Source organism: Marmota flaviventris, chromosome 15 (assembly GCF_047511675.1).
Source record: "Marmota flaviventris isolate mMarFla1 chromosome 15, mMarFla1.hap1, whole genome shotgun sequence".
Taxonomy (NCBI): Eukaryota; Metazoa; Chordata; class Mammalia; order Rodentia; family Sciuridae; genus Marmota; species Marmota flaviventris.
In genome coordinates, this window is record NC_092512.1 from 36,704,764 (window position 1) to 36,723,157 (window position 18,394).

General features: G+C 36.6%; 1 protein-coding gene across 1 annotated transcript in view; it reads left to right on the forward strand.

Annotated features, from left to right (window-relative positions):
* Rgs22 (regulator of G protein signaling 22) overlaps window positions 1–18,394 on the forward strand; it is a 122,809-nt gene that overhangs the window by 43,842 nt on the left and 60,573 nt on the right. The window contains 1 exon segment of the mRNA XM_027946900.2: window positions 491–592. Within this exon segment, the coding sequence (XP_027802701.1) occupies window positions 491–592 (102 nt within the window).

The window sequence follows — 18,394 nt, forward strand, 5'->3', positions numbered from 1 at the left end:
GTGCTGAGTATCGAACCAGGGAGTCACACATGCTAGGCAAGCGCTCTACCACTGAGCTAAAGCCCCAGTCCTCAATCCTTTAATTTTTAATAATTCTACAAATTACAATGAGTAAAGGCAAAATTATTTCACTGGCTCAATTATTAGAATAATGTTTGGTTCTGCTATAATATACATTTGCTCCTATCAAAATACCTTCAGATTTTGGTTGCATGCCAGAAACATGTGGTTACTCTTTAACTAGAACACTTACTATTTTAATGACTAATTATGTGAGAGGCATACATGCAAAAAAATATAATGTCCCAATGACAATACCAATAAATATTTTGCATATTGCCAGTTTGTGATAAATGATTAAAACTACCATATATTGAACCTGATTTATGGTAACAGCAAGGAACTAACCAATGATTTATATTTGAAATTAGAGCTTTGTAGAGCTTTAATAATTGGTTGATCCTTGTTTATGTTCTTTTTCCATCTGCAGTTGTGGAAGAACTGTGTGTACTTTTGGTTTGACCTACAAGCTTATCATCAGCTTTTCTACCAAGAAACACTTCAGCCTTTTAAAGTATGCAAGCAAGCACAAGTAAGTAGTAAATAATGCTGGGTCCATGTGAAGCTCTAAGTACACAGAGAAATAAAAATTGTGTCCAGCCTCAAACAAGAGAAATCTGGGATTATAGGCAAAAAGGCAGCAGTTAAATTGTAGCCAGGGCATTACTTTATTTAAATGTCAGCAGAATATTGTCTTGTAATCTGATTTGTGGGTTTTCAGTTTTATCTATTTTATTTGGTTTGTTCTGTTTTCCCTTTGCTGCCAACTACTTGTTCTTCCAATAAAGAACATCTCATCCTTTTTTTCTCCCCTCTAACTTATACCTTTTTGTTTTGACTATGGGAGATTTAAAAGAAAACCCTGAGAGAGGACTTGTAATGAGTCACCAGAGTGACCAGGAGTCGCTGACCAGTGTTCTCTGAGCCTCCTTCATACCTCCACTGCTGGCTGCGCCAGGCCCCTCAGCCTCCTGGGCTTCTGTGCTACACACCCTGTGAGGCACACATTCACAGGGTGGTTTCAAGACCACCCTGAAGTCTCACAGAGAAGGAAGAACAGAAGATTCTGGAAAGGGGGACAGAGAAAATGGCTTCTTTGGCGGGGAGGCAGGAAAGGGAACAGAATTATGACTCAAGCTGACTTATCCTTTTGTTTTTTTTATTCTTGGGCTCTTCTGATCTTTTTATGAAGAGAGGTCTCTAAGCCTGGAAAACTGCTCATCACTTCTATATCTGTTGATTACTTAAGTGATTCTTTTTTTTTTTTTTTTTAGAGAGAGAGAGAATTTTTTTAATATTTATTTTTTAGTTTTCGCCGGACACAACATCTCTGTTTGTATGTGGTGCTGAGGATCGAACCGGGGCCACACGCATGCCAGGCGAGCGTGCTACTGCTTGAGCCACCTCCCCAACCCCCACTTAAGTGATTCTTATAACCCAGAATAGCCCATTCCAGAATACCTCCCCCCAAACACTACTGAGGAAACCAGCTTCATCATTTTATTCATCATTTCATAATCTTATTCAGGACATCAGATAGCACTGCTGGATGTCTGTTGTTTCTTCCGCCACCCTGACTCTGGCATGAATGACTCTGCTTTGTAAATCAGGGACAGAACTTTGTACTTTTTACTGTGAAAATAAGGGCTTCAGCTTCTACATAGCCCAGATGTCTCCTTGAAATCATGAAATTAATCTCTCTTTTACCAGTTCCATTTTCTGAGACCACACAGTTGACTGTTCTACTTGTTAATCCTTTACCTGTAATTCACTGTTTATCCTCCTCCCGCTAACCCATTGCCCCTGTCTGCTGTAGTACCATCAGTTATTTTTATTATGTTTTCACTTCTACAAAGAGTACTCCTCCAAAAATCTTCAACTGCTTAATGAAGCAGGAGGTTTTTTTCCCCCCCAGGGGAGGGGGGCAGTGGGGTGGGATGGTTAATAATAACCAGATTTCCATGCATTTGTAAAGAAGGAAATTCCTTTAAGCTTGGTATACTTATTAATTCTTAGTAGTGGTATTCAATTAGCTATAAATGATTATAAAACAGGACACAGACAGTTTAGATTATTCAGAGATGGATTATTCTGTTTTGAGATTATCAGGGCCTCTGAGGTTTTCCCCCTATGCTCTCTTTTTGGGAATTAAAGCCAAGTTGTGGGGAGAAAGGGAACAAATGAGACGTTTGGTTTTAGCAATAAACAGGGAGAAATAAAAGGAGCAAATTCATGTGAGTTTTTGATGTATTTTCTCCTTGCATCTATAGCTACTTTGTTTTATTTTATTTTTTGAAGGAGAAACAGTTGTCCAAATTGGTGTAGGTTTTAATTATCCAATGTTTCTGTGCCTCCAGATAGAGAAATTGACTGTAATGCCATAATCCTGTAGGTTTGTTTCACAGTTGGAAATATCACCCATTTCTTTATAATGGAAATATTGTATGGTTTCCTTCAAGGATATATTTACAATATGGATCTTTGCACTGATAATGCTACTAGCAGAATATAACTAGATGGCACTATGTTAAAGTTGCTGTGACTTGATTTATATAGTTTTCTTACATCTGCCAAATTGTATGCCAGGAGAGCAAGGGTGGATTCCAAGGGACTTACATGATTTTCTGTATACTATCCTGAAGTTTTATTGTCCCATGAAATATTATAGAAATATCTGTAGACAGACTAGATGGGGAGAGTTAGTAACAGTGATTTAGCATGACTAAAAAGTCCAAATGTTTGAATTACTGTGTTGGGCATACCCTGAAGTTTTCACTGCATGCCTTCAAGAGAACATAGTGCACAACTGTAAACCAATCAATTTGGTCTTAGCAAGGAGAAAGGGAATCACTTCTTTGTTTATAGATAAAATCTCTGACACTGGAAAGGCTTGTCAGGGAACCATCTACAACTTCGAAGATTTGAAAACTAGATACTAGACCTTTTGAATGTATGTGCTTGCTTCAGTGAGAGAGCATGACAATTGGAAAAAAAAAAAAAAAAAAAAACAGACCTGGGTACCACTGCTTTTTCTAACTTCTTACATCTTTATGAGTCTTTCAAACTATCCCAACAAAAATTATGCATTTATTATCTACCATTCTCCATAGCATACACATTGAGGTTTTTTAAAAATGGTAAACATGATACATTCATATTACATGTGTTTGTAAATATGTATACACACTGACACAAAAAATGTAAAAAATAAGAAATGAGAAGGAGGAAGAGAGAAGGAACAGTAAAACTTAGAGTCCAGAAGAAGGATTTTATGAGCCAGGTGCAGTGGCATACGCTTATCCCAGCGGCTCGAGAGGCTAAGACAGGAGGATCACGAGTTCAAAAGCCAGCTTCAGCAATGGGGAGGCGCTAAGCAACTCAGTGAGCCCAGTCTCTAAATAAAATTAGGCTGGGGATGTGGCTGAGTGGTTCCCTGAGTTCAATCCCTGGAACCTCCGCCCACCCACACACACACACACAAAAAAATCAGGAGGCAGTGAGTAAAAAGGCAGGTAAGAGTGTATAAGAGGATTGCTAGATAAATAAATTACACTTTTCCACAAGCTATTTAAATAAAGATATTCTATAGTAGTATGGAATTTTTGCCTTATTAGATTAGATATCAGGGTTATCTAGTGTTATTTTAAAGAATCACCTAGGTCAGAGTTATATGACATAGAAGGAAAAAAAATCACAGAACTTGGAGTTTAAAGACATGAATTTAAGCCACATTCTGCTAGTTGCTGGCTGGGTAAATTCTGTCAAGTTAATTTTAATAAGCCTTGGCTTTGTGTTTTGCAAAATGTGGGCATTAATAATATTTTACATTCTGTTTTCCTTTATTGATTTGGAAATTGCATGTTCCATTTCTGCTTTTACCCTTCCAATTTTAACACAGATTCTGAAATTACAATTTGTCTAATTGTTAGACTTCTAAAAATATCTTAATTATCATTTCAAATTATTTAGGATCTTAGAACTTTTATTCTACCATACCTTGCTCATTTTAAATATAATTTTTGTAATATATATATTATGTTCTATTTTTTTTATTTAAATGCAGTGCTGAGAATTGAACCCAGTGTCTCACACATGCTAGGCAAGCACTCTACTACTGAGCCACAACCACAGCCTATATATATATATATATATATATATATATTTTTTTTTTTTTTTTTGCATTGCTGGGGTTTAGACACAGGTTCTTATCTGTGCTAGGCAAGTGCTCTGCCCCTGACCTATATCCCAGGCCCGTGTACGATGTTTTCTATTAATTTTGTTTTATGCCCTCTAAGCAGTCATCATTTTTTTTTAGTGCTGTTAGTGCTTGTATCCAATTTATTCACAAATGTTGTTTCTTGCGGCCACTCCTTTTCACATCACACTCCTTCCTTTAGGCTTACTTTCTGAAGACTATCCTTGAGTAGTTTTTTCATTAGGGTACGTTAGTAGTAAAAAAAATACCTCAGGTTTCATTTGTCTGAGAATGTGAATTTTATTCTGATTCACGATTTAGCTGGATCTAGAATTGTAGGCTGACAGTTTCCTCTCAGCACCTGGAAGATGTTTTTCTTCTGTCTTCTGCTTCAGTTGCCATTATTGAAGAGTTTACTGTTGCTTCTTTTAAGATGCTTTTCCTCACTGTTTGCTTTCATAACCTTTTCTTTTTCTGGGGGTGGGAGTACTGGGAATTGAGCTCAGAGGCATTCAACCACTGAGCCACATCTCCATCCCTATTTTGTATTTTATTTAAAGACAGGGTCTCACTGAGTTGCTTAGCTCCTTGCTTATGCTGAGGCTGGCTTTGAACTCAAGATCCTCCTGCCTCGGCCTCCTGAGCCTCTGGGATTACAGATGTGTGTGCGCCACTGTGCTTGGCTTCTTTTGTCTTTTCTGCTTCTTTTTAGACAGGTTCTTGCTCTGCTGTCCAGGCTGCCAGACTGGCCTCAAAGTCATGGGCTCAAATAATTTTAAATTTTAAAATTTCCCCTGAGCCTCTGGAGTAGCCAGAACTGCAGGCCTGGGCCACTGCACCTGGCTCTGCTTTTACACGTTTGATTTTGGTGTTCTGTATTCCACTTCCATGTGTGTACTACAGCTATCTTTCTTGGGTTTTATTTGCTTCTAGAATCTGAAGAATCAGTCAAATTTCCAGCAGTTGTGGAAAATCCTCAGCTATTATTTATTTCTGTCTTTCTACTTCTCCATTTTCTGTGTTTTAGTGTTCCCAGTCTGATCAGGTGTTGATGATTAGAATATATCTTATCTTTCTTAACTTCCCTTTCAAGTTTTCCCATATTTTAATATGTGTTTTATATTTTAAATTGAAATAGATTAATTTCCTTTGATCTGTTTTTCAGTTTGTTTATTATTTCTCCAGCAAATTTCATTTGACTATTCAACCTACCTATTGAGTTAAATCATTTTAGGAATTATGGTTTTTTTAAATTAATAAACATTATATTCATGTTTTACAAATCTTTCTGGTGTTTTTATCTTTTGTCTTTTTTCTAATATTCTTTTTTTATTTTTATTTTTATTTTAAAGAGAGAGTGAGAGAGAGGGCGAGAGAGAGAGAGAATTTTTAATATTTATTTTTTAGTTTTCGGTGGACACAACATCTTTGTTTGTATGTGGTGCTGAGGATCGAACCCAGGCAAGCGCACTACCACTTGAGCCACATCCCCAGCCCTCATATTCTTTTTTTTTAATGTCTTCAATTATTTGAATCAGTTTTTAGAGTTGGTAGCTGGGTTTGTTATTTATTCCTCTGTAGCAGTATTATTACAAATTTCATGGCTTAGAACAACACACATTTATTGTCTCACAGTTTATGTAGGTCAGGATGCTGGGATACAGCTTTGCTGGTCCTCTGTAAGACTGTAATCAAAGTTAGACTGCTTTTTTCCACATGGAAAGGGAAAATCTGCCTCCGTGTTCACATGATTGTTAGCAACATCCAGTTCCTGGCAAGCTGCCAGACTGAGGGCCTCTGTTTCTGGCTGGCCATGAGCTAGAGGCCACCCTCAGCCCTGTGCCATGTGGCTTTCCCCATGTAGCAGCACACAACATGGCAGCTCGTTTCTCCAGGACAGCAAGCAGGAGAGTTCCTTAGCAAGACAGGCATTGCCATCTTATGGAATACAATGGTGTACATGTGATCACATATAACACCATCACCTCTGCTGTAATCTGTTGGTTAGAAGCAGGCCACACATGCCCATGCTTGGGGAGAGATCATAAAAGGGTTTGGATACCAGGAGACACTATGTTCATGGGGGCCAACTTGGAGTCTGGCTCCCACAGTATTCAATAATTCTATGATTTGTAGTTTCTTGGAAGAACTAATTCTGCTGTTTATTAGTTCTGCTGACATGGTGGATTCTTTCTTTGCGTGTTTTGTAATTTTGAATTATGAGCTCTTTAGTGGAATTTTTATCTATGGTTCTTCATCTAGGCACATTTTTAATGCTGCTTTCTTACCGTGCATCAGTGTGTAAATGTGAAAGCCAAACTCACATGAGGGGAAATGCACAGTAACACATTCTTGGGAGATTTTTTTTTTTTTAATGTAGAATCCAGGCAAAAACAAGCAAACTTCTTTTTTGCCTCCTAGGTTTGGTAAGGTTTAAAGTCGCTTGCTTTTCTGATTCTTACTATGGATGTTAAGTAAGAAAACATGCAACTGCTTTTCTCAGAGATCTCTTTTTCTAATATTTTGGCAGCCCGGATTACTTGAAAACTCTTCCTCTGTAAAATTTACAGAAATACTCGATAAAATATAACAAATAATTTTCTAAATGTATGGCTGAGATGGTAAGGGAAGCCACCAGGGGCCAGAATTAAGGAATGTATAAGCATGTACAGATAATGGGACTGCCATGGTAAACCAAGAGCCTCAGGATAGGTACCTGAGTCAAGGCCTTGGGCAGACCCTCATGAGGTAAAAATATTACACTGAGACTTCACATATGCCAAGGTCCTTGAAGGGTTATACACAAAGTGAACTGGAAAATACGTATTCCTTGTGTAAATTGAAATGTAATTTATCTTATATTCAATTTCAAAGTATGTATTTTCTACATTTCATTTTTTGTGAAACCCATAGTAAGCATATGAGATATTTTTTATTCTCATTTTGCATAGCTAAAAAGGAAATTAGATTTCTGACATGTTAACATTGCTAAGGACAAAACTTTGCTCAATCTGGAGGTAGAGAGCCCTGTTTCAGGGTGGAACTCCCCTCCTCTATGAATGTTCTTGCGTCCACCTCATAGGACTTCTGTAAGGATTTTATAAGATGGTGTAGGTGAAAGTGTTTTGTGGTATAGACCACTCTATGGGAAAATAAATAAATATTGTTTTTATGATTCTTTCAATTACCTGGATGATAGGGAAGAAAGAAAATTGGAAGTAATTACAGAAAACAGGATGGAAGAACTACAGCTCCCTCCCTAATCAATAGCTGTTCATTCAAACAATACTAGTACTTTGAGTTTCAGAATACAACTTAGATAAAAGTATACTGCATAGAATCACAACCTTTTAAGAATCTCTTTCACAATATTTAGTTGATTACCTATTAACATTCAATGAGAGACTACCAAGTAATGCCTTATGATCAGGACAAAATTCCCCAGTAGGAGAGGAGTTAAACAGTTTAAGAGCTCATTCTGTAAGGAGAGAGAATTCACTAAAATACTCCAATCATGTTTGAAATGACAACAAAAACAGACAACAGCATCTTTAGTGGAAGATGGAATAAGTTCTTCCTCTACTAACAGATAACAGTTGCTATTTTATTTTAAAAGTCATCCACCTGTTTTCAAATACCTATGGAAGTGAGGAAATTTGTTTCCTTTTTTCTCATTTTTTGAACTAAATGCTGCTCTCTCGGTCTTATTTATGCCTTGTGAAGTAACACAAAATAAATCTTTCTTTGGATGACATCTCAAACAACTAAAAAAATTATACTCTCTTATTCATATTAACAACTACAGACTAATTTTGAAATTTTGCCAGTATTTCCAACTATAGCTAGATGAAACTTTGACATTTGGAAGTCACACCCCTGACATCTACCCAGTGATTTGTCAGCTTGAAAATACTCTCTGTCCCAATGGTCTGGTTAGAGACTCTTGTTTCTATTTACACACATTCCTACAAAGAAGTGGTTTGATGGGTTCCCATTAAATAAGTCAGTTCAAGTAACTGCTCCAGGGTTTATATACTGTCAACAGTTGTATGCTTTCAACAGTTCACAAGAGAAAAAGGAAATACAAAAGCTAAGCCAATAAAGGTCAAACCTATATAAGGCAATTGTGTTTTTAGAAAGTCAGAAGATGAAATGGGATAATAATGCAGAATTCTTTCATGTATTCACTCAGCAATTATTTACTGCTGTCCTCATCCTTTCTAACCTCAGATCATCCAGTTTCCTTTTGTGTGATCTCCAACATAGTGTGGATTCAAATGATGTTCCTGTTAGGTTATGCAGTGTGGTCCTGCTTGAGGGTTCTCCAAGTATGTCAACGCATTTGTTCCCTTTGCTCCTGCTCCTGTTTCTATTACTGCAGAAATAGGAAATTAACATAAACCAGATAGCAGCTATACCAGCAATTCCAAGTACTCACTTGCTTAGCCTAAAAATGCATATTGATATTTTTATAAACATTTATCAAATATCTACTTTATGCTAGACTCTGATCTGAGCTGGGAACATGCTGGTGAACAACACACAGTTGTTGTCCCCGGAGTTCTTTCTACCAAGGCTGGAGAATGTGCTTTTTGTTACCCACTTTTCCAGAGAGTTCTAGAAAGATCAAGAAAGACACAGACCATGCAGCCCTTTTCCTATAAAATTTGCATTGTCTTATCAATATTTTCCAGTGACATGTGAGCTAACTATAGGAAACTAAAACCTTGAGTGTTATAAATTCATTTGAAAAAAAAATTGTGGCATAAGAGGGGTGGTGTTGAAGATTTGTATCTGATAATCAGCTTAGTTTCTGCTTTGTTCATTGTTATCTATTGCCTTAATTGTTTAACTCCTCTCCTACCTTAGCTTTTACAGGTCTTAAATACTTCAGGGTGGTCCTGACATTTTCATTAAAGTGCTATGAGCTAAGTGCTCCTTTTCTAGGCACTGGTGTATTTTCAGGTGCACTACAGAGCTCATTATTTCTTCCCTCAGCGACAGCTTTAAGAATCAAGCTGTATTTCCTAAAAGATGAATGGGCATAGGTGAGGGGTGAAGTTGGATGGCGATAGAGTGTGGAAAGTCATGAACTTTTTTATAGCTTCATGGTAAACTTCAGTGTCTTCCTCATTACATTGTTTCTTGAGTGCTGTGCAATTACTATTTAAGCTTTGTTACCTTATTTGTTTTTGTTACCAGAGAGATGGTGTCCCAAGTAGCAGTTAGGCTTGGATTCCTGAGCACTATGAATCACTGAGCACAGAATCAGCAGGGTTCTGCCTCGCAGCCCGTTTTGTTGTGTTTGCTAGTGAAGTGGATTCAGGAAGAACACGCACAGCAGCCAGCTTTCTGGCTTACAGTTACCCATTCATTCCTGTTCCTGTTCCTGATGTTTATAACATACCAGTGACTTGCATCCAGTCAGAAGATTCTGAACACTATAGGACTGTGGACCAGGAAAGGATCTGTAATTATTTCTGTAATTATTATCATACACAACATTTATTTAAGGTTTACTATCTGTTAGGTTCTGTGCTAATAAATTTATGTGGATACTTTTATTTAATTCTTGACAATACTAAGAGGTAGATATTGATATTACCCCCATTCTATAGATGAAGAACTGAGATTCAGAGAATCTGAATGCTTCTTAAGGCCATTCATTTAGTAATTGTTGAATGTGGAATTAGAGTTCCTACTCCAGACCTTCTACTATCAATTTCTAAGTTGTGGCTTTCTTATTATTCACTGTCTCTACAAAAAAAAAAAAAAGAATATTGTTCTCAGTTTATCATCTTGTTTAATCTTTCATCTTAGTACCTTTATGAACATAATATGTCAGATTTCACCCTTAATATTTTTCCTCACTAGACCTATGAGTCCATTAAGACTGTCTGCTTGACTGCCTTGCAGGTAGCTTATGAAAAGTGCTCTATTAATTTTTGAATAAATGAATGAACTCATGGACATGTTTATATTCAGAAACATGTTATAAATCAAATTATAGTTAATCATTATTATTTAGATATGACCACTAGCCAGATGTTTTTATTTTTTTTAAAACATCTTTGTGTAAAAATAGTTTAAGGAACCCTCATAAACCATCACCCAGCTTCATCTATTATCCATCCATATTCCATCCTTACGGAAATACTGTGTTAATAGTCCAAATTTGTTCTTTAAAAAGAGATCTTATTAAACCTCACTGGAGCAACAGTGAAATCTTCCTGTCCCCTCTTACCTCACCAAAGTTGCTTTTTGAAACATATACGATGAAATCGATGTATAACAATTTAGAACAGATAGGAGCAGTCGTTTAGACACAGAATGGCTTCATGGGTCTTTAAGATTTGTAACGAAGACATCAGTACATTTAAAGAAAGAATGTTCCTGTCAAGAAGAGGAGTTGGCTAACCAGCAGCACCCCAGAAAGGAAAGTGTGACAGAGGCCAACCTTAACTGTGCTCTGAAAGCACCAAGCTGAGATGCCTACTCATGTGAGTATCTGGTTACGTTTTAGATCTGGATAGAGAGAACAACCATAGTGATCACACAGTCAACTCCCCCTCTTCTGACTTCAGGTAACCAGCTACATGTAAACCTGTTTGTTCTTCAAGGTATGTGCCAGTTACTGTCAACATCCAGCATGATTGATGGTAGATTTTCTCATTGCAATCACTTGATCCTCTGATTTCTTCCATTGGTCTTGTGTGCTTTGTTAGCATGGATTAGCATCTCAGTGAGATATTTTTTTAAACCAAAAATGTTAATATAATCGTGAATTTCTCATTGAATTATTCCTTGTTCATTGATTTTTTAAGATATCATTTATTATTAGGGATTAAATAATTACATTAGTTTAAATACATGTCGTGCTTTTGATAAAGGATTTTTAAAAACTGAATAAATATTGATAAGATTTAAAAAATTATTTATTCCTTAGGTTGCCTTAGACTGCTTAGTAGAAATTCTTTTGTGTGTGTGCTTGTCTATTTTATTCCATTGTGTACTTAAATCAATTTTGCTTAAAATGTCTTGAGCAATGGCCCAAACCGGCCTTAAAAACCTAGTCTATTGTGTCCCTTGAGTTTATGGTTTGTTTTTGGCTTTACTTAACACGTTCTATTTTCCCCTGCTGATTTTTCATTCTGTCCAAAATGATTCAAGTTCGTTTTATTCTTTTATCCTATTGGCATTTTTTTTAGGGTCTTTTGCTTTGACTTCTTAGTAGGGTCTGAGCAATTGCCAGGAATTCTCAGTTCGATTGTCATCACGTTATCTTTTTGTGTGCAATTCCATCTTGTGTTGATCTCCGCAGTAGTTTGCCTTTCAGTATCAGGATGTTGCAATCCCTATCCCATCTTTAAGCTTCCTAATTGAAAAACTTAAGTTCTTCACATGGAAATCCATTTGTGGAGAGCTCCATCTGTAATTTATTCCCTTTCGGCATCGCTCCTCGGTAATGTTTTTGAGCTCCTAGTGGGATATGAGAAGTCATTAAAAATCATCATTTTTTCCTCCTTTTGCAGAAAAAAAAGTTTGGATTGCTTGAACTTGCTCATTATTTTCTTTTTCTGCCTCATATGAACTCAGATAATGTTCTGTGCCCACTAGAGCTGTGAATGGTTATGAAAACAGACTTTTTTTATTCTTTTTCTTTTTTTTACTGAAGGAAACATTTTGTGATTTCTGCAAGTATCCTGTATCAGGGCATTTATATTCCTTTTATAAACACCTCTAAGGACTATTTTTTGCCTTTAGCATCTTGGAACGCAGTTTCATCTGATTGTTTTATATAAATTCCAAAGATAGAGTTATTGAACTCAGTTGAGATGGTCCCACATTACTCTGCTATTTGCCTTTAAGTACATCTGTCTGCTTTTTGCTTGTTGTTATAGTGGACATCTGCTCTATTGTGCTTAAGATTATCTGTGAAGTGATTCAGGTCTCTTTGGGGTTCAGAGACTGAATCCAGACCCATTAGAACCAACTGTATTTCTCTTACTGCTTTCATGTTTCTTCTTCAAAGCTGCTCCTTGTACTTTCTCAAGAGGACAAGTTAACAAGTTTTTCCCTATTACATTCTTAACCTCTTCTGACTCACTTATCAGACTGAAATTAACTTTTGAAGCTTAGCTTTACCCTTTTCTAAATAAAGACTATTCAGAATATAAGCAGACAGATTTAAAGAAAGCATACTGGCCCTCCTTTTGTGGTTCAGAGCTTGACTCTTAACTATTAAAAGGGGTTTAACTATATCCATATTTTTAAAAATGGATGTCAGTTAAATGGAGTATGGAAGTAAACTGTTATAAATTGGCACATTGTGGTGTGAATTGGTTTATTGTGGGACGTAGCTTTCCTCCAGTAAATATTTGAATTAACTGATGTCATTTGCCTTTTCCCTACTTTACTTCTCTTTAGTGGTCATTATAGGAAAAGAAATATATTTGCCTTTTAATCAGTGGTATGATGGTAAATGTTTAACAACCAACTATCAGGAGCTGTCCTGATTTGTAGTATTTGCTGATCTCTGGGTGTAAATACTTTACAACATGGGTGATTTCAGACCCCAACATGTCACCAGATGCAGGGTTGGGAGAGTTGGAAAGGAGCACACCATTATATAGTCTCTTCACCTTAAGATACAACAGAGTAAATAACTTCAAGAGCATGGATAACAGTAAAACAGAATCATAGGAAGCAGTGAGTTTTGAGTATTCCTTATATTCATTATCTTTGTTTTTAATATAACTTCTTAAGTTGTAACTGTAATTTAACTTTGAAACTGAGTTTAACAACTAACTCACAAAATTCCAGAAAATTTACAAATCATCATAAGATGGAGGGAGAGAGGTAATGACAAGAGAAGTATCACTCTGTTCCTCTCTGTTTTTGAGCTTCTCCATGTTAGGACTGTAGACCCTAACCCTCCACCTTCAGAATTTTCTTCCATCTTTTAGAAACTGCTCATGCCCTTGCTTGTGCCACCAAAGGTGGCACATCATCTTTGTTTTAGAATTATTAGGTCTTATAGTTTGTTCACAATGAACTTGAGGAAGGAGCTGATGAAAAAGCTTTCTGTATTTCTGTAGCCAATGGATTCTTCGTTTTTTGTTTTGTTTTGTTTTGATTTTCCTTTAGAGTATATAAAGTAATGTCATGGGTTTTGTGAGATATCTATTTTTTCTTCCTCGGGGGCTGATGGATCTTCATTGATCCTACCCCATCAGTCTATCAGGCAGATCTCCGGTGCTTTCTACCCACAAGTAGAAGGAATAGCAATGGCACACAGCTTCATATTTCCTATATACTCTTGGTAGTAGGAATCTTTGTAAATTACTAGAAGAATGTGAAAGATGCATATTAAAATGCCTTCTGCTGCTGTTTATCATTATAGTTAAGTAATGAGTCCAAGAAAAAATCAACTTGCTAATGATGCAAAATGCTGAAGCAAAAATGTTTTCTCCTACTCTCTGAACTACTTTAATAAGTTGTTGAAAATCTATTATTTAAGTTATTTTTAAATTAGCATATAATAATTTTACATATGTATGGGTACAATGTGATGATTTGATATATACCTTATACAATGAATTAATCAGGACAATCAGATATCTATCACCTCATACATTTGTAATGTCTTTGTGGTGGCAACATACAAAAGAAAATCTACTTTATCCCCAATTTTAGTTAATCTGGTAATAGGATCTTCTTGATTCCTGTAAGCCAGTATCAAGGTCTCACAACACACAGGATCTGATACATCATATCCTCAGCATACTGAAGAGCTCATTTTAAGTCATAGAGTTCCAAAGTTTTACATTTCTCTTTCTTTCTTTTTTTTTTTTTTTTATTGGTTGTTAAAAACATTATAAAGCTCTTGACATATCATATTTCATACATTAGATTCAAGTTGGTTATGAACTCCCAATTTTACCCCAAATACAGATTGCAGAGTCACATCCGTTACACATCCACATTTTTACATAATGCCATATTAGTAACTGTTGTATTCTGCTACCTTTCCTATCCTCTACTATCCCCCCTCCCCTCCCCTCCCATCTTCTCCCTCTACCCCATCTACTGTAATTCATTTCTCTCCTTGTTTATTTTCCCATTCCCCTCACAACCTCTTATATGTAATTTTGTATAACAATGAGGGTCTCCCTCCATTACCATGCAATTTCCCTTTTCTCTCCCTTTCCATCCCACCTCATCTATCTGTTTAATGTTAATCTTTTCTTCCTGCTCTTCCTCCCTGCTCTATTCTTAGTTGCTCTCATTATATCAAAGAAGACATTTGGTATTTGTTTTTTAGGGATTGGCTAGCTTCACTAAGCATAATCTGCTTACATTTCTCTTTCTTACTTCCAATCCTGGCCTGGTGGTGACAGCAAAACATCATGCAATCAGTGTTACCAGGCAATCATTAGAAAGACACATACACATGATCATTAAAATAAATACATCAAAAGGAAGTATGTGAAACTGTTCCATTAACATAACTAACAGCTGAAATGTAACATAACAAATCAACACATGTGCTACAACATTTGGTATTATTCTTGACTTTGCCTTTTAAGGACACAGAAATTGTTCTTGTTTTCATTGGAACACAGATGAGTGTCAAGCTGCAGCTCATCAAATGGCCCCTACTTATGGAAAAGATGCCTTCCCAAGACTGTGCTCACCTTTGGCACAAGGAGAATACTTTGCTGGGTGCTTCTACAGCATGTGTCTACAGCATGATAATTAGAATCTTAACCCATAGCTGTCATCATTTAGTCTTTGCTACAAAGAGAAATCCAAATAACACAGACAGTAGTGGAAAATTCTTTTTCCCTCCCTCTTTGGCATTGTTAAAAATGAGAATATAGGGCTGTGGTTGTGGCTCAGTGATAGAGCACTCACCTAGCATGCATGAGGCACTGGGTTCAATCCTCAGCACCACATAAAAAACTAAATAAAATAAAGGTAATTTTAAAAAATAAGAATATGTCCAGTAAGTCCATAAATTCCCATTCTGAAGTTTGTTTGTTTAAACTTCATGATGCAATAAGAAAACATTCATTAACATGGTAAAAGTAAGCCTGTGATGCATTTTAATATGTTTGAAAGCTATTGAGATCCACTTCCACCCAAGAAGATGCTCAGTAACATACACTTTCAAAATGATTCTGAAAAGTTAATTGGTAATGCCGCAGTCTTGCATGCAAAATATCATAGGTTTGGAAAAAATAAAAGTTGGCATATGTTATATTTTAATTTGTTTGATCCATCTGTATAGTATAATGAAGTAGTATGAATAGGATATTGTCTCTAATTAATGAAGCATCTGAGATTTCCTTGTGGAGGCAAAATTAGAAACATTTTTCCCTATAATGCCAACAAACTAATATGTATTAAAAATAAATAGTATTCTCCATTCAGTTCCCTTTAGAAAGAAAATATTTATTGGAACAGTGTTGTTTTTCTGTCCCACCCCATTTTTATTATTTTTGGTCTTCATTTCTCATTCTCATTTCTTCCAATTTGTTTCTCCATTCTTTCCCCCCCCCCCTCTCCATTTCAACTCTTCCTGCTGTCATCTTTGTTTTTTGCTATTCTTGTTAGCCATCAGCTAATCTTAAGAGTTTAGCTAAAACCAGAAAATGAACTTCCAGAACTTCAAGACTGTAAAAGATTATTTTTTAGGGAGAAGCCTTGCTTTTCTTTCCCCCTATTTGATGCAGTTGCCAAGAAAGCGAGTCACAGGCACAGGTGTAGAGAGGTGCAGGGCAGGCCGCCCGTTCTGCGTTTCCTGATTACATAACCTTTGAGTGTCTCCAGGAGAGATGGAGTTCAGAGCCGTGTTGTGTGCAGTGCCAGGCAGTCTGATCACAGACAGGCAGTGCTTGTATCCTTCTCAAAAACTTTCCTGCTGGGCTGTTAATGCATCGGAGGTTAATGTTTAAATTGGAATCATGTCCGCCACAGCTGTGTATGAGTGAATCTGCTTTACTGGGAATCAGAGGGGCCAAGTGGAACATGAAGGGAGCATTTTTTTCTTCGTTGTTGTTGTCGTTATTTCTTTTTTGTCTCCGACATGAGCTACATTGTTATTTCTCTGTGGCTAGAGAGGAAGAGCTGGGTGGGCAATAAAGCAACAAATACCCAGGATATTGAAACAATGTTTTTAACCCTTAATTAGACTGTACTATTTGGGTATCATGTGATATAATTTAAATATTTCACCATAAAGTTGGTTTACATAGGCAAAAATGATTTTCATATTTATGAAGATTTTAGCTTTTAAATTTTGTTACATAATAAACACAATATGTTCATCTCTTGCATTTGTTACATGTCAATTATTCACTTACAGGTTTTTCCCTTGGTTGTTAGAAAAATATATTCATATTTTAATGCCATACATAACTGAATGTACTATGAATTTACTGTGTTGCTCTAAAGGCCTGGCAATGGAATTCTGTTTTCTCCTCCTTACCTACTTAACCCCCTTTGTCCCTTCTACCCTGGGGGAGGTAAAGAGGCATGCAGAGAGCCTCAGCACAAGACTGTAAATGTGTGTAATGTAAATTTGGCCTCTCAAGCCCCTTTCTAACACCTCTAGTTCCTGTGATTTTACAACATGGGTTAAGAATTGGGGAAGTTAAGGATGTAAGGATTTTGCTGGTTACCATAGTGGAGATTGACACTTGAAAAGAAATAAATTACTTTATCTTGAACAATGTTCTCATACACTGACTGTGAGGAAGCTACATAAATAAGTAAACAAAGTGGGGGAGCATTTATTTTTAACCAGGGAGTCTGTGAAGCTTCCAACCCAAATTCCTCATATGAGATTCTGGCTTTTGAGAACAGCTATTCAGTTCATATGATTAGAAATTAGACAAATGTAAATGTTTCTTAGCGAGGGGTCCCCTCTGCCTTTCTATCCTATATTGTCAGCTTTCAATGTGAGTCAAGGATTTCTAGGAGCCTTGTTTTAGAGAAACTTCATAATTTTATCTAAATGGTGGCAGTTAAATATAGGCAAACCATAGAATTTATTATCTAAATCCAGATGCTTTTGATAGTGAAAGTGGAACAGTTACTAATATGCCCACACAGTAGGCTTAAACCATATTGGGGACACATGACTATCCTAATTATAGCTCCTTGAATCTATGGATCGTACAGCTAAATGCTATGCACAGCCCCTGTGGCTGAACAGAGCACATTGAGTGGCGGTCAGGAAGGACAGGAGCAGACAGCAGCTTGGGAACAAAACCTGGTTGTGTGGTGTTCTTGATACTGTGCTGCTTATTTCCTTCTCCTAGTTTTATACTTGCTCTTGGTAGTTTCTGTTTGTTTCCTTGTTGAGATTAAATTTATATGCCTCGACTTTGAGGAGAAAGGAAGGAAATGTGAGGAAGAGTCAGATTGTGCTGTGATGGTGTGTTATTTATGAAAACTGGAAACACAGGAGGAAGGCTTGGGAGGTTAGGAAAAGTGATTTGTTAAACTCCTGAGTCATTGAGGGTCTATAGGATGTTGAGGAAGCTATTATAAGAAGGCAGCTAGAAGTAAAGGTTTAGAATTCAGGGGAAAATATCAAGTCCAAAGCTATATATATATTTGGGTTTTTTCCACATACAGTTGACTGTTAAGTCTTTGGGAATGGGTGACATTATTCACTCACTCACTCATTCATTCTACATTTAGGGTTATGATTCTGTCTTTATAAAGTTTCACTTTAAAAGTAGCTCAGTGATAGAGCGCTTGCCTAGCATGTGCAAGGCACTGGGTTCGATTCTCAGCACTGCATATAAATAAATTAAATAAAGGTCCATCAACAACTAAAAAAAAAAAAAAAAAGTACAGGGTCCATGGGAGCACGTAGGAGGGATAGCCAGCTAAACTTAGGAGTTTGAGGAAGCTTGAATCATTTAGGACAGGCCTGGCACAAGAGAATGTAAACTGTATAAACATGAACTGAGAAGAAAGTAGAATGCGGAACTTTAGGGAGTGCCTTCTTTTAAGGGGGATAGAGGAGAAAGGAGTCCGCAAAGGAGCCCAAGAAGAAGTGGAAATAGTAGGGTCAAGAGAAAGTGTCAGAGAACTCAGTCAAAAAGAACAGAGATAATCAGC